Source organism: Schistocerca cancellata, chromosome 2 (assembly GCF_023864275.1).
Source record: "Schistocerca cancellata isolate TAMUIC-IGC-003103 chromosome 2, iqSchCanc2.1, whole genome shotgun sequence".
Lineage (NCBI taxonomy): Eukaryota > Metazoa > Arthropoda > Insecta > Orthoptera > Acrididae > Schistocerca > Schistocerca cancellata.
The window spans coordinates 199120675-199137718 of record NC_064627.1 but is presented as its reverse complement, the minus strand read 5'-3'; the positions used below and the strand labels follow the sequence as shown (position 1 = coordinate 199137718).

Sequence of the window (17044 nt, the reverse complement as noted above, 5' to 3'; positions counted from 1 at the left end):
TCTGTGCCGGATACTTCCTAAGACTCTGACGGGAGACCACCATCCTGGTTTGCATTAGAACCTTTCTTTTTACTTTTCTTGCAGTTTGCATTGACGCTGGCCTTCACCGAATGTCTGCTCCGCCTACCCCCTGAGTAGTTTTCCACCGAGGGTGGCGTCGGTGAATCTGAGGGGCAGTCGTGTGCCACCATCTCTTCTGCCAAAGGTGGTGCGGACGCAGTTTGCAAACGTTCTTCCAATGCCCGGTTACTTCTATGATCACTTTTGTCTTGGGATTTGGGCTGTAACATCACCTGTTATTGACAATCACTCACTACTTCGTCATGTTTGCTTTCAGTTGCATCCGCGAGTGAATCTGTCTGCATTGATTGACGTTCCAGTACTGCAACGTAGGGTTGTGGCATCACCAAGACCAGCGCATTGCCATCTACTGGTGCGTCCAGCGCTACAGAATGGGACTGTGATGTCACTTTGACCTGTTCAGTTGATGGTGGCGTACTCAATTTGTCTACTGATATACTTGACTAAGAGTTTGAATCTATGCTGACAATATTGTCTGGAACAGTAGTTTCCAGTACTGTTTTCTGAATGTCACCTACAGCTTTCAGCGATGGGTCGATATCTTCGTATGTACTACTGCCGTCACAAGTTTGTCGTCTCTTGTTAGTGGCTATACTACTTTTTCCATCCAGATTGTCTTCACTGTCTTTTATGAGTAAAGGTGGAAATGCTTCAAGAGTATTTCGTGGCCTGTCATCCACATTACCCGTAATGCTAGAAACTTCATCACCCGTCATCTGATTTTTGGTCACAAGATCAGCCAGTGTTAATCTTTTATGCTGTTGTAAATTATTCTCCAATACAAACACCTTTTTTGGACAGTTTTGCTGGAGATGCCCACTTTCATTACGTATGTGACAAGTCAAAGTCTGTCCATTGCAAATAACATGCATTTTGTAGCCACAAACCAAAATATGAGATGGAATGTTTTGTTTGACATGCATATTGACAGAACAAACACCACTGCATTGCAATCTATGTTGGCTTAACCATCGTTCATCACGAATTTGCTTGATGTCTCCATATTTAGATAATATGTCTTTTAAGTAGTAGTTTTCTGCCTCAGGGGGCAAATTAAATACTCTGACTTGTTTATAATCAACATCAGCATTTGAAATGGTAACTGTACTCAGCAAATTATCGCAATGGCGGATTTCAGCTTTTCCATCAAATTTTTGCAAAATCCGTTCCAGCACCAATGGGGAAAGCAGGTTCACAAAAAAACAGTATTACTCCAAGTCATAATAAGCAGTGTACATCTGATCCAAAGTAAAGCCAATAACATCAACAATCCAGTAATGAATTTCCAGTGAACTTGGCTGAACATTACAGGTTGCTTTGTCAAATCCAGATCTTAGGGTAAGCTTCCTGAGAAACATGGTTGCCATGTCAGCAGTTAACAGCTTGCGAAAACAAGGAAACTAAAATGCTGCATCACCACAATCACAATTTTACACAACACTGTAATGCAGAGACTGAATATAAAGTCGTAAAATCCAAACAGAAGCGCCACAGTGTGTCCGCTTAGGATGGCCACAAAAACCGCTATTCTGGTCCCAGACAATTGAAACTTTTGTGTAATTGCTTGTCGAAAGGCTATGAACAATAATGGACAATGCTCAAAGTACAACTGTCTGTAATACAACTATATTTTTAAATTATTTTGCAATGCGAACCAAACTGAGTTCTCTGTTTGACCATTCAGCTATCGGGGTGGACATAATTTCTGTATTATTAGCCATTATTTAAAATTGAACTAATCACTGCATAAAACAAATTTTCTCAGTTTTTGAAATTTTATTAACTGTCAGAATAAACAAGCTTTTCCATCAATGCAACCAGAATTCTCAAAGTGTAGTGTCAGAGGAAAAGGTTGGGACCCTAGCTGCCATTCCCATTAGTTGTAAAATTTTTTTCAGTAGAATTATATCCATTAAGTTTGTTTATTTGAAGATGATTACAACTCCAAGTGGCTGACATGGTGACAAAAATTGTAGGAACAGATACTTCACTCTGATTTGTTAGCTTTGCTTACGTTTGTACATTTTTAGCAATAGTATTACCAGGCTTTGTTTCTTCATGAATGTAATAAAGTTTTGGTTGCAGGAAGAGGACCAAAAACTGAAACGTGAAACCTGGATGCTTGAACTTCCTCCTGAGAAAGCTAATCAGTTTGGCCTGGGACCACGGCAGTTTCGGGCACGAGCTGCGCCAAATACAGGAGATCGCTCAGTGTGGACAGACACACCAGAGGACAGAGAAAGAAAGGCATCACATCAGGTATTGTTGCTTCAAATGAAATTCTTGTCATCTTTACAATGGATGAAATAAATTTTGTATATGGCTGTTACCTGTTCCATGTCAGGCACCCTGAAGACATGGTCGGATGACATTGTAACTTTGTACATGTACACACAATCAGCGAGTATGTGAATGATTGTAGTTGCAATTGTCTGTGACTGGTAGAACAGCCACTAGAGGTTGTTCACGTGTAGTGTTGTTACCAGGCCTAGTAGGGTATAACAGGGGCAGGAGGTAGGATACATCAGGGGCATGAACAGCATCATGTGTTGAATTATCGCTGTGAAGGACTCTGAGATGTCATGCACGCATGTGAGATGGCATAATCAGCACCTGATACAGTTTTGTCATTGTGGATCTCCATTTGGCCAGCTGGTCAAATTGTGCGATATCCAGATTTGAGGGGCATTCGACTGTGACAGTGGCATGATGTTGGACTGCATGGGAACAAGAGGACAGGCATACTCGCCATCAAGATGCTGGTTGACCTCGTCTGACTACCACATGTGCTATTGCCATTTGTGAACAAGTAGTGGACTCCCTGAAGTATTCTGTGTCATCCCACACCATAGGTCAGGTACTGTCAGCAATCAGACTAGGGAATTACTGTCAAAAGTGTAGGCTGCCATTAAATCACAGCACAAATGGCTGCATTTGTAGTGGTGCCATGATTGGAAAGCATGGACTACTGGTGAATGGCTTGCATTTTGTTCAGCGATGAATCGCAGTTCTGCACTACCCTGGATGACCATTGTAGGCGAGTGTGGCAGTGATGTGGGAGAGGCCCCATTCTTCCAATGTTTTGGAGGGGCACAGCGATGGAACTTCTGGCATCATGGTGTTGGGAGCCATCAGGTATGACAGCTGGTTATGTAGTGCTTCGAGAATTTCGGAGTAAATTCTAGTACCACTAGGCCTTCCACCGTTTTGAACACCTGATATTTTAGAGGTGTGCGGGAGAAACAGATACGCCCTACTGCGCATCGCCTATTTGTATGTGCATGTCTAAAAACTGTTACGAGAAAGAGATGGATTGGTGACTGAACGGCGGCAGACAAGTACCTGCTGTACAGTCCACAGAGTTTCTGTGTACGGGTCGAGAAGAACAAGGAAAGTTGATGTAGTATTCTGTACTCTTTAGTGTCTGTGTTTTTTTTGTAAAAAGACTAATGAACAATTGAATATAAATTTCTATGTTCATTCATGTATTGGACTTGCTTGAAACTGGAGACTTTTAACTTACTTCATGTCTTGGCTGTGAGCATAGCAAGACACATGTATGACATTCATAAATTATTTGGTTATCAAACCAATGATATTTGAATGTGTGTAAATGAGTCTGTTTAAGGACTAAGTTAGCTTGCAGAAGTTGTTGTCTGTGGACGTTGAAAATATAAAGTGATTGAACTGAATCATGATGATTAAACCATACAGAAGAACTTCATGTCTACAGAAAATGTAACAGTTGTATTGTTTTCAGCCATTTGAAGTATCAACATAGCATGACATATTGGTTAATGTTGCAAAGCCAGATCAATCAATCATTGAGGCCATCGCTCCTGTAGTTATTGAAAAGGCTGCTGCCCCTCTTCAGGAACCACATGTTCGTCAGACCACTCTACAGATACTCCCCCAAATTATTTCAAGGATAGAGAAGTAGTTTAGTAAATTCCCTTAACCAGCTATAGCCTTCAGAGAAGAAGCTTTTGGGAGATCGAGGTAGCGGGTTACCCAGAGAAGTTAATTGACTTGAGAGAGATGTGAGCCTTGCAACCCAAGACCACTCTGTCTCTTGTCATCTGAAAAACGTTAGTCACAGCTGGAAGTGGTTGTAGTAACTCGTGACAGCACAGGGCTACTTCACGAACATCCTGTGCCCTCGCGTGTTTCCTCATGTATGATGCTATCGTGTTGTCATTTTTCGACAGGACAATGCTCATACACACATTTTACGTACCTCTATGAACTGTCTGTGATGTTGAGATACTCCTATGGTCAATAAGATCCCCAGATCTCCCTGATGAAATGTGTGGACCAGTTTGGACATCAACGCTGCCCCAGTGCCATTATGCAGGATATCAAGGGCCAGTTACAGCAGCTTTGACACCCTTCTCAAGTGAATCAGTCCATGTTGCCAGGCCAGAAGAGGTGCAGTGATAAGTGGGCTAATACTGCCAAACTCTTTTTAAATATGACTTGATTTTGTAATCACTGCAATAACATCACATACCCTCTCAACCAGTTAAGTTTCATTTCAGATGCTTCACTTTTTTGTCTGACACACACACACACACACACACACACACACACACACACACACACAGAGAGAGAGAGAGAGAGAGAGAGAGAGAGAGAGAGAGAGAGAGAGAGAGAGCGCTAGCTAGCTAGCTTCAGTGAGTGTGTAGCGTGTCCTTTCAGCGTGGGGACTGAGTGAGCTGCTCTTCCTTTTTAACCTTCCTCAACCTCAACCTACCTTACAAAATCTAAGATAGTGTATGTACATTTATGGGTGTTTATTGCCAGGGCTGAAATTCACCTCATGAATAAAAGTATGTAAAATATGTTTAATATGTATTTATTTTAGTGTTCCAAAGTTGACAACCATGGACCTTGCCACTGTGGGACAGCTTGTGTGCCTTAACAATACACATGGTTGTACCATCAGCAGAGCCGCATTGCGGGAGTATCTGTAGAGAGGTCTGGCGAACGTGTGGTTCCTGAAGAGGGGCAGCAGCCTTTTCAATAACTACGGGAGCGATGGCCTCAATGATTGATTGGTCTGGCTTTGCAACATTAGCCAATATGTCGTGCTATGTTGATACTTCAAATAGCTGAAAACAATATAACTGTTACATTTTCTGTAGACATCAACTTCTTCTGTATGGTTTAATCATGATGATGGCACCCTCCTGATTAAAAGTAGTTCCCCATTCTGATTTACAGGTAGGAAATATGTATGAGGATGTTGTCACAAAAAAAGAAAAAAACAGTTCTGGTATTCTAATGGTTGGAGTGTGGAATGTTAGGTCCCTTAATTGGGTTGATGGGTTAGAGAATTTGAAAAGAGAAATAGATAACTTAAAGTTAGATATAGTGAGAACTGGTGAAGTGTACAGGCAGAAAGGACAGGACTTCTGGTCAGTTGAGTACATGTTCATCGACATAAAATCAAGTAGCAGTAATACAGAAGTGGGTCTAATAATGAAAAAGAACACAAGGAAACAGATAAGCTACTATAAACAGCATTGTGAACATATTACTGTAGTCAAGATAGATACAAACACAACATTCACTATTTATTACAAGTTTATGTGCGGACTGACTCCACAGATCACAGAGAGGTTGAAAGAATGTGTGAGGGGATAAAAGAAATTCTTCAGATGGTTAATGAAGGTGAACATTCAATTGACTGTAATGTGGTAGCAGGAAAAGGAAGAGAAAGAAAAGTTGTAGGATACCATGGATTGGAGGAAAGGAATGAATGGGGAAGCCACCTTGTAGAATTATGCATAGAGTACAGTTTAGTCATGCAAACATTTAGTCCAAGAATTGTGGAAGATGCCTAGAGGCAGACGCATCACAAACAGTAAAACATACCCAGTATGGACTGACCTAATTTATTGGTTATGAACTGCAGATATGTATTGAAGAAATTGTGGAGTGCTAGAAAATGCATACCTGATAGGGAAAGGAGGATGTCACATATGGGAAAATTAAATAAACTTTTGGAGACAGAGAATCTGTATGAATATAAACAGTTCAAGTGGAAATAAAGTGTTACGCACAGAAGGGGAGGCTGTAAGGTGGATAGGATGGCTATATAAAGGAAAGAAACATTAAGATAGTGTTATAGAAAATGAAGCCGAAGTAGATAAAGTTGAGAAGGGGGATGTGATAATGTGAGGAGAATTTGACAAGGCTCAGAAAGACCTTAGTGGACACATGGCATCTGGAGTAGATGCCATTTCATCTGAATTATTAAGGTCTTTGATAATATCAATTTCAAAGAAGGCACGTGATAACAGGGGTGGTGCTGCACCATCAATTTAACAAGTCATACTAACAGGAATTGTTTACAATAGAATGGAAACAGTGGTTGAAACCAACTAGGGGGAAGGTCAATTTGGGTTCCAGAGAAATGTAATAACACAACAGACAATATTGCCCCTATGATTTGCTTAAAAAGAGGCAAATCTACATTTATAGTAGTTGTAGATTTAGTGAAAGCTTTAGACATTGTTGACTGGAGTATGCTCTTCCAAGTTTGGAAAGTAGCAGGAATAAAATACAGGAAGGGAAAGGTTATCTATGACTTGTTCAGTAACCAGACTGCAGTTGTAAGAGTTTAGAAACTTGAAAGGGAGACTCAAAAGTGGGAAGGGAGTTAGTTGGGGCTGTACCTTCTCCCCCTCCTGCTACCCCACTTTCATTGTTACTCAGTCTGCAAATTGAGGAATCAGTAAAACCGACCCAAGTAGGAATTTAAAAGGGCTTTAAACTTTAAAATTCAGGAGAATAAATAGAAAATTTGAGGTTTACCGCTGAAAATACACACATCAAAAAGTTTTGCATCACCTCGGTTCCAAGAGTTCTCTGTACAGAAAATTGGGCTAGAGATCAACATAAACATCATTTCTGCCCTTTTTATTCCTCACGAAAATCACACATTGCATGTTGTACCACCATACAGCAGCGAGACCTTCAGAGGTGGTGGTTTAGATTGCTATACACACCGGTACCTCTAATACCCAGTAGCATGTCGTCTTGCATTGATGCATGCCTGTATTTGTCATGGGATACTATTCACAAGTTCATCAAGGCACTGTTGGTCCAGATTGTCCCACTCCTCAACTGTGATTCTGTGTCGATCCCTCAGAGTGGTTGGTGGGTCATGTCCTCCATGAAAAGCCCTTTTCAATCTATCCCAGGCATGCTCGATAGGTTTCATGTCTGGAGAAAATGCTGGCCACCGATAGGGTTCATGTCAGTAGAAATTGCTGGCCACACTAGTCAAGCGATATCATTGTCATGAAGGAAGTCATTCACAAGATGTGCACAATGGGGGCACAAATTGCCGTCCATGAAGACGAATGCCTCGCCAGTATGCTACTGATATGGTTGCACTATAGGTCAGAGGATGGCATGCACATATCATACAGCTGTTACGGCGCCTTCCATGACCACCAGTGGCGTACGTTGGCCCCATATAATGCCACTCCAAAACAGCAGGGAACCCCCACCTTGCTGCACTCGCTGGACTGTGTGTCTAAGGCATTCAGGCTGACTGGGTTGCCTCCAAACACGTGTCCGGCGATTGTCTGGTTGAAGGCATATGTGACACTCATCGGTGAAGAGAACGTGATGCCAGTCCTGAGCAGTCCATTCACCATGTTGTTAGGCCCATCTGTACCACGCTGCAGGTGTCGTGGTTGCAAAGTGAACCTCGCCATGGACGTCAGGAGCAAAGTTGCATATCATGCAGCCTATTGCGCACAGTTTGAGTCGTAACATGAAAAGCATTATTCAACATGGTGGCATTGCTGTCAGGGTTGCTCTGAGCCATAACCCATAGTTAGCGTCACCTGCTGCAGTAGTAGCCCTTGGGCGGCCTGAGCGAGGCATGTCATCAACAGTTTCTGTCTCTCTGTATCTCCTCCATGACTGAACAACATCTGTTTGGTTCACTCAGAGATGGCTGGACACTTCCCTTGTTGAGAGCCCTTCCTGTCACAAAGTAACAGTGCAGACCCAATCAAACCACAGTATTGACCATCTATGTTTGGTTGAACTGCAGACAACACGAGCCGTGTACCACTTTCTGGTGGAATGACTGGAATTGATCAGCTGTCGGACCTGCTCCGTCTAATAGGCGCTGCTCATGCGGGGTTTTTCACATCTTTGGGGGGGGGGGGGGGAGGGGGCGTTAATGACATCTCTGAACAGTCAAAGGGACTGTGTCTGTCATACATTATCCATACAGGAGTCCTGGGAATCAGGGTGATGCAAAACTTTTGTTGATGTGTGTTTAATTAGCAGATCCAAAGAAGGACTTCAAATGTCAGTTGAACAGAGTGGATAATGTCTTGAAAAGAAGTAAAACAAGAGTTTAGAGCTAGTTGATTTATCAAAACCAGTTAATACCTTTAAAAATAATTACTTTTTTAAATTATTAGAAATATCTGCTACACATTAACTGTTGTTTTGGACTCACTCATTCTCTTTAATAGAAACAGTTTTATCTTGAAAGGTTCTTTTTCTTTCTTTCTTTTAAAGGTATTCAACATTGACTTTGTTTTATTGACTGACAAGATATGAATTCTTCTGTAGCTCTTTTTAGTATGTTATCATACTTTTAATAATATGAAGTAATATTGGATTCCTTCTTTTTATAGCTAATTTAAATATGTCTCTTTTTGGTTCTGAAGATACTCTGATGTGTGTAATAATCTGAAGTTTCTTTGACTTCTTCCTAATATTAGTAATTATCATTTTTCCATAGTTAAGAAAAGAGTTGGAAATGGAAATGCCGTGTGGCTAGGGCCTCCCGTCTGGTAGACCGTTTGCCTGGTGCAAGTCTTTCGAGTTGACGCCACTTTGGCGACTTGCGTGTCGATGAGGATGAAATGATGATGATAAGGACAACACAACACCCAGTCCCTGAGCAGAGAAAATCTCTGACCCAGCCGGGAATCGAACCTGGGCTGTTAGGTATGACATTCCGTCATGCTGACCACTCAGCTACCAGGGGCGTGGAATAGAGTTTTCAAAAATGGATATAAATACTGTATGTTGATTTCAGAGTTTGTATTAGGGTAGCCTTTCCATATTTTTTTGATCTAACCGAGGACATATTTTTGAAAAAACTTCAAAGTCTTATGTTTCATGAAACAGTAGCATTAATAGCACTCCTATTTTCAGCTGTTTTCACATGACCTGTAATATTACCCCTTTTTTTTACGTGCAACAGAAAATTCTCCAGTTCATAGTACTATGTGAAATAAACACTTTCCTAGTTATTGTCTTTGAACAGTTTCAAAAAGTTGCTCGTTGCTGAACAATGAGACAAAAAATGAATACAGATAAAATGATGAAAAGCATTTTAACAAGTTACTTTACACAGGAAAACAAAATAAACACATTGCCCCTGTTGTGTTGCCAAATGACTAAGTGAAAAGTTGTGGGGGAACTGGTAGCCACACCTTCCCATTGATGTCAGCACCTGTTCAAGGGTCAGCTGAGAGGCGTGGCTGCAAAATAATGTTTAAAAAAGCAATATTGAATATATAGTTCTAAAATTAAATAAAAAAATCCATGTCAGTCATAAGATGCTCAAACCCTGAACATTTTTGCAACCTTAGACTAAAAAATCAGACCTGTACTAATCTCGAACATATGGTAAGCGTAAATTGGATAATTGCAAACTTCACTCAAATAAAAATTTTTAATCATTCTCTTAAAATACATCATTATTTTCTTTGAGTATTTGCAACCAGTACACGTAGCTATGCTACGTAATGTGATTAACTCATGGCTGCCAGCCTTGAGATGAGGCTGTCAGTAATCACATGTCAAATATGGATAGGAGCCGGGCCCCTCCTCCCCCCAAACGAAAAATTTTAAAAATTAGGATTCTGATTTAGGCCTTTAAACACTATATTTAAGATATTTTGTGAAAAATATATTTAATTGATCATATATTTATTTTTATTTTCATATTAAAATTAATCCACATTAGTGTTTTGAGTTTTCTTCAGCTTAAATACCACAAATACCAGTCACACTTTCAATGAATGTGACAGGGGAATCTGCAGTTGATCTCCCTACCACATCCACATTATTGCCAAACACTGCCTCCACATGCATCGATTGCTGTCTCATAGAACATGTCGTAAACTGTTTTTGTTGACACCCTGCTTTCATACGGCAGCAGCTCATCTAACTTGCCGATGACAAATTTTTCCAGTCAGATAATAAATCCTGTTGTCAACAGGGTTGATTCTGCACTATTGAAAAATGAAAGACTTCATTTATTAAAATCTAAATCCACTGCTGCCAGTGCCAAGCAACACAGCACATTTTTGTTGGGAGTTGTGTTTCTGTTCAATATTTTTATAACTATGGTTTCAGACATTCCAGAGGCACTCTTCTGCCTGATAGTGTGAGACAAGTTCGTAAATTGTGCTTCTTGTCCATTCCACTTCATGAAGGAACACATGTAGAGACAACACACAACACTACAGCACTCAGTGGTACCAGACCAGGAGCAATGTTGCTTTCATCTGTACGTACACAGCCATGGAACACTGGTTTTCTGTTACCAAGATGCTGACATGATGTGAACGTTAATAGTCTAGTACAAGCCACAAAAGTGTTGCAGAATGTGCTTCTAACTTAGTGTAAACACACATTTAATAAGCCGTGGTGACGAAATCATTCTTAGATAGATTTACTTCATACCCAGGAAGGAAATTGTTACAATCTATGGAACAATGATTAGCAAAATGTAAATTGTACCTATTTTTTATTACATTAAATTGTGAGGTGTCTATTTCAGTAATTTTTAGTAACTCCTCGTAACTCTGTAATTACAGTGGTAACTCCAGAACTGTTTTGGACAGTCCGTAGTAGTTAGCAGCCATACTAACTGTGCGTCATGAACAGACAGTTGATTTACTACAGGATATGCATGCATAACTTCGACGTGTTGTATTAATACATTATTGCTGTCTTGAGCTACTGTGATAGAGAAATTTATGACTGATGTTCACTTGTAAGTGAATTATAGAATCTTGATCACTTTTCCCATCAGATCCGTTTAAGAAATTTAAATTAAAATAATCACTTATCAATAACCATTTCTTTCTCTCTGACAACAGCACAGTAAGGCTTCAAAATTTTTCATGGAAATTTTCCAGTAACCCAGTGAGGACTTTACACTGTAAAAGTAACAAGTATTAACTCCTGCCATGGTTCAACAACTGTGTAAGGAAACCACTCCGATCGTAAAAATAGCCACACATCAGATTTAAACGTAGCCATAATCTCTCAGAGAAATGAAAACTGAATGAAAGCAAAATCATAGTATGTGGGAATCTGCCCACTTGTCTCTTATAGGGTGCCTAGGAAGCTGTTTCCTTGGACAGCTGGACAACATACAAGCAAATCATATTGATGGAATTTATTACAGTAATTGAATTGGGAGTACTTAACTTTCGTTTCTACATGGTAGGTTGCAAGCAATAATCAGTGTCCTTTGATATATACAATTTCCATGCAAGCTAATCACACAAGTTCGTAAGTCACTGCTATCGTTAATATTGCTATGGCTCTTCTAGTGCAGCTCTTCTAGTGCACTGAGGCTAGGTGGTGCACCACTTTTATTCTCTTCGTGTAGATGTTGCACCTGTTATGGTGACGTCCCAGTCATCTTGTTATTTGCTGATGTCAACTCACAGCCCCCTCTGCTGTATTGTTCTTGATCTTCATGCTGGCACTTGTCCTTACGCCAGAACATCGGATGGTGACGTTCCAGTCATCTTGTTATTTGCTGATTTCAACTCACAGCCCCCTCTGCTGTATTGTTCTTGATCTTCATGCTGGAACTTGTCCTTACGCCGGAACATCGGAACATTCCTACCCCCTCCCCCCATCCCCCCCACTGCCAAAGTGACGGTTCGTCATTGTGTAGGAAGCACGACAATGGCAAGGGAGGCAGGAGTGTTGGCGCACCGGAAGCTGTTTTTGCAGGGGACGTCAAGCCTCCGGTCGTACCCCGCCATCCGCCCTCGCTCTGGTGGAAACAGCCCCCAGAAAAGACCAGGAGGGTATGGGTCCACCCCCTGATGCCATGAACCAGATGGAGAAGGTCGCGACTGCTGCGGCATGGGCGGGTCCAGCTCCATCGTTAGGACAGTAGGAGGCAGAAGAGGCTATAGCGCTGTCTCCATGGGGTCGTTCCAAAGTGTCATGAAGACACCCTCTAGCAGCTGCTTGGTCGCTCTGTCCTCGGGATCTGTGAATCTGGGGAAAGGGACAGCAAAAGATCATCATGCAAATGACAGAGGCGAAGTCGATTTTGATGTCGGCTCTGCAAGCTATCTGGACGTGAAATACGATAAATGCAAGTGTCAAGTCGACAGACGATCTCGCCTCTCGCCCACCATCTGCTGCCACTAAAAACCATATAAAAGACAATATCATGCAGCTCGAAGTGATATATGCGGCCTTCCTTCGGATCCGGATGCTGAGGAGGGTGGAGCAGTGTCTGATGGCGGTGGCTCTGAAACATTTCCGCTGGCAGTAGTCCGTTCCATAGGTGCGAATGATAGGAGGCAGGAAACAGTTGCAATGCTTATCCCTGGTGTGTGCGGAGTGAAGTTTGGCCATCTGCTGCTTGAAGGTTCTGACAAAACGTTCTGTTTTACCGTTTGACTGTGAATGGAATGATGTACTAGTTAGTTACTGTATGCCATTGCATTCACAGAATGTTTCAGATTCATTTGATATGAACTGAGGGCCATTGTCTGACTCTATGACTTCAGGTAAACCTTCGAGGCAAAAAATAGAGGACAACACCTGGACTTTGCTATGTGACATTGTCGAGTTCATTGGCACAGCAAAAGGAAACTTGCTATACGAGTCAACCACAATCAACCAACAAGTGTTCCATAAAGGTCCTGCAAAGTCTATGTGCACACATTGCCATGGTGCCTGTGGCTTAGCCCAAGCAGAGAATTTTTGTGGTGGAGCAGACTGATTTTCCGCACATGCATGATGTGACTTCATCTGTTCTGTTTGGGTATCCATACCGTACCAAGTACAGTGTCGATGTGCTAACTGTTTTGTATGAACAGATCCCCAGTGTACTTGGTGAAGTAACTGCAACACTTCTTTTTGCAAAGCTTTAGGGATTGACACATGTGGCTGGCCACTGTCATTTTGAACAAGAATCACACCTTTCTGTACAGCAAGTCTGTGCCAGCATGCAAAGTATTGGCGCACTACAGAGTTCTTTATGCTACGCAAGGAACGAGGCCAAGATGTGTGAATGTATGTGAGCAAAATGTTCAAATCTGAATCAGCTTCTGTGGCCTGTGCAGTTTTCCTATAGTACAGCAGAAAAGATTGAAGCAATTCAGAATCCTAAGAATTGATGTGACAACAAGATGCAGTAGAAGCGTCAAAGTCTGGATCAGGGCCAATCGGAAGACGTGAAAGTGCATCCACATCACCATGTTGAGCTGTCAAGACGATACACAATCTCATTATGGTATTGCGACAACAACAAAGCCCATATTTCCAATTTTTGGGCAGTTAGTACAGGAACTGGTTTGGTCAGATGAAACAAGGACTGCAAAGACTTGTGATCCATTACTAAGTAGAATTTTCTGCCATACTAATTGTGGTGGAATTTGGCGACACCATACACAATACCTGAAGCCTGTTTCTCAATTTGTGAATAGTTGCACTGAACTTTGGACAACACTTTTGATGTGAAAGTAATAGGCCTGTCTTCATCACCAATTCTGAGCAACAGCACTGCACCGATTCCATAAGAGGAAGCGTCAAGTTGCAAAACAACTTGTTTCTCAGGATCAAAGTGAACTAAGCATCGATCACTGAGCAATGCATCTTTAAGTTTTTGAAAAGCTACTTGGCACTCATCAGTCCAAACAAAAGGGACATTCTTTTGACGCAAGCAATGCAATGGAGCCGCAGTGTGCGCAGCATTCGGTGTGAAACGAATATAATAGTTCATTTTCTTTAAAACTGATAGAAGTTCTGTGACATTGCGAGGAACTGTCAAATCTCATATGGCTAACAAATGCAATTGAAGAGGATGTATACCTAGACTGTTTATGACATGACCAAGATACTGCAACTCTGGTTTTAAAAAAATCACATTTGTCCAGTCTACACTTTAATCCTGCATCAGATAACACATGAAATAAAGCACACAAGTTTGCAATATGTTCTTCAAGTGTACGACCTGCTACTACAATATCGTCCTGATAGTTTGAACAGTTCGGCACTTGTGCACTCAGCTGCTCCAAATACCATTGGAAAATGGTGGGTGCGGGAGCACTGACAAAAGACATATGAAAATATTTAAACAAACCCAAATGAGTATTTATGACACAGACTTTTTGAGATTCTTCATTGAGCGGTATTTGAAGACCTGTGTCGCGCAAATCAATTTTTGAAAAGTACCGTCCAGCACCTAATCTGTCCATGAGATCCTCTGGTCTGGCAATGGATAAATATCAATCACCGTTTGTGGGTTGACTGTAGACTTAAAGTCAACACAGAGGGGAATGTGTCATGAAGGTTTGGGAAGCAAAACCAGTGGGCTTCCCCACTGACTAGCTTGTATGGGCACAATAACTCCGCTACCTTGCAATTCTTTAAGTTCAGCAGTGACTTTGTCGCATTATGCAATGGGAACGGTTCCGGACAGACCAAATTTTGGCTCAGCATTGTCTTTCATAGTAATATGTGCAACAAAATTGTTAGCCTTGCCTAAACCTTCAGAAAAGAACTCCGGTAATTCTTTTAGCAAGTGTATACTGTCTTGTGCATGGAATACAGACACTAACAACACATTGTCCTGAATGTTAAAGCAGAAAAATCAAATGAATCGAGACCAAATATGTTCTCTCAGTCATGTGATTGTAGCACTGTAAAAGTTTCTGTTTGTGTATGCAGGCAATGTACATTTTCCGAGAATGGGAATGTCTTGTCCATTATAAGCTGTCAGTTGCGTGCTAGTTTCAGACAGGTGTGGGGATCCTAATAGTTCATATACAGGGTGTTTCAAAATTGACCGGTATATTTGAAACGGCAATAAAAACTAAACGAGCAGCGATAGAAATACGCCGTTTGTTGCAATATGCTTGGGACAACAGTACATTTTCAGGCGGACAAACTTTCGAAATTACAGTAGTTACAATTTTCAACAACAGATGGCGCTGCAAGTGATGTGAAAGATATAGAAGACAATGCAGTCTGTGGGTGCGCAATTCTGTACGTCGTCTTTCTGCTGTAAGCGTGTGCTGTTCACAACGTGCAAGTGTGCTGTAGGCAACATGGTTTATTCCTTAGAACAGAGGATTTTTCTGGTGTTGGAATTCCACCGCCTAGAACGCAGTGTTGTTGCAACAAGACGAAGTTTTCAACGGAGGTTTAATGTAACCAAAGGACCGAAAAGCGATACAATAAAGGATCTGTTTGAAAAATTTCAACGGACTGGGAACGGGACGGATGAACGTGCTGGAAAGGTAGGGCGACCGCGTACGGCAACCACAGAGGGCAACATGCAGCTAGTGCAGCAGGTGATCCAACAGCGGCCTCGGGTTTCCGTTCGCCGTGTTGCAGCTGCGGTCCAAATGACACCAACGTCCACGTATCGTCTCATGCGCCAGAGTTTACACCTCTATCCATACAAAATTCAAACGCGGCAACCCCTCAGCTCCGCTACCATTGCTGCACGAGAGACATTCGCTAACGATATAGTGCACAGGATTGATGACGGCGATATGCATGTGGGCAGCATTTGGTTTACTGACGAAGCTTATTTTTACCTGGACGGCTTCGTCAATAAACAGAACTGGCGCATATGGGGAACCGAAAAGCCCCATGTTGCAGTCCCATCATCCCTGCATCCTCAAAAAGTACTGGTCTGGGCCGCCATTTCTTCCAAAGGAATCATTGGCCCATTTTTCAGATCCGAAACGATTACTGCATCACGCTATCTGGACATTCTTCGTGAATTTGTGGCGGTACAAACTGCCTTAGACGACACTGCGAACACCTCGTGGTTTATGCAAGATGGTGCCCGGCCACATCGCACGGCCGACGTCTTTAATTTCCTGAATGAATATTTCGATGATCGTGTGATTGCTTTGGGCTATCCGAAACATACAGGAGGCGGCGTGGATTGGCCTCCCTATTCGCCAGACATGAACCCCTGTGACTTCTTTCTGTGGGGACACTTGAAAGACCAGGTGTACCGCCAGAATCCAGAAACAATTGAACAGCTGAAGCAGTACATCTCATCTGCATGTGAAGCCATTCCGCCAGACACGTTGTCAAAGGTTTCGGGTAATTTCATTCAGAGACTACACCATATTATTGCTACGCATGGTGGATATGTGGAAAATATCGTACTATAGAGTTTCCCAGACCGCAGTGCCATCTGTTGTTGAAAATTGTAACTACTGTAATTTCGAAAGTTTGTCTGCCTGAAAATGTACTGTTGTCCCAAGCATATTGCAACAAACGGTGTATTTCTATCGCTGCTCGTTTAGTTTTTATTGCCGTTTCAAATATACCGGTCATTTTTGAAACACCCTGTATGTGATGTTTCAACAATGTAACAGAGGCACCCATGTCCAACTGAAAATTCACACTTACTCCACTAATATGCAAATGAACAAAAGTTTGCTTGCTAGTTTTGCTAATGGCTGCAGCAGGCTTTGAATACAGTGCATTGATTATGTGGGCCTTGTGATTAGATTTTTTTGAATGGGCAGAATTCGTTTGTGCTGGAGAGATAATTCCCACCTGTGTAGTTCAGAGAAACTAGTGCTGAGAGTGAGTATTCAGATGGATCGCTTAGTGAAGCGTTTGTTGAAGTCATTTGTTTTGTGGTGCACAGCATGTTCGGCAACTGGATGGTCACATT

At 41.8% G+C, this 17044-nt stretch overlaps 1 protein-coding gene across 2 annotated transcripts in view; it reads left to right on the top strand.

Annotated features, from left to right (window-relative positions):
* The window catches only part of LOC126161519 (GPALPP motifs-containing protein 1), a 59033-nt gene that overhangs the window by 16230 nt on the left and 25759 nt on the right, over nucleotides 1-17044 (top strand). For both annotated transcript variants that reach the window (XM_049917427.1, XM_049917426.1), the window contains exon 3: nucleotides 2167-2340. In XM_049917427.1, the coding sequence (XP_049773384.1) occupies nucleotides 2167-2340 (174 nt within the window). The remainder of the gene's footprint in view (nucleotides 1-2166; nucleotides 2341-17044) is intronic.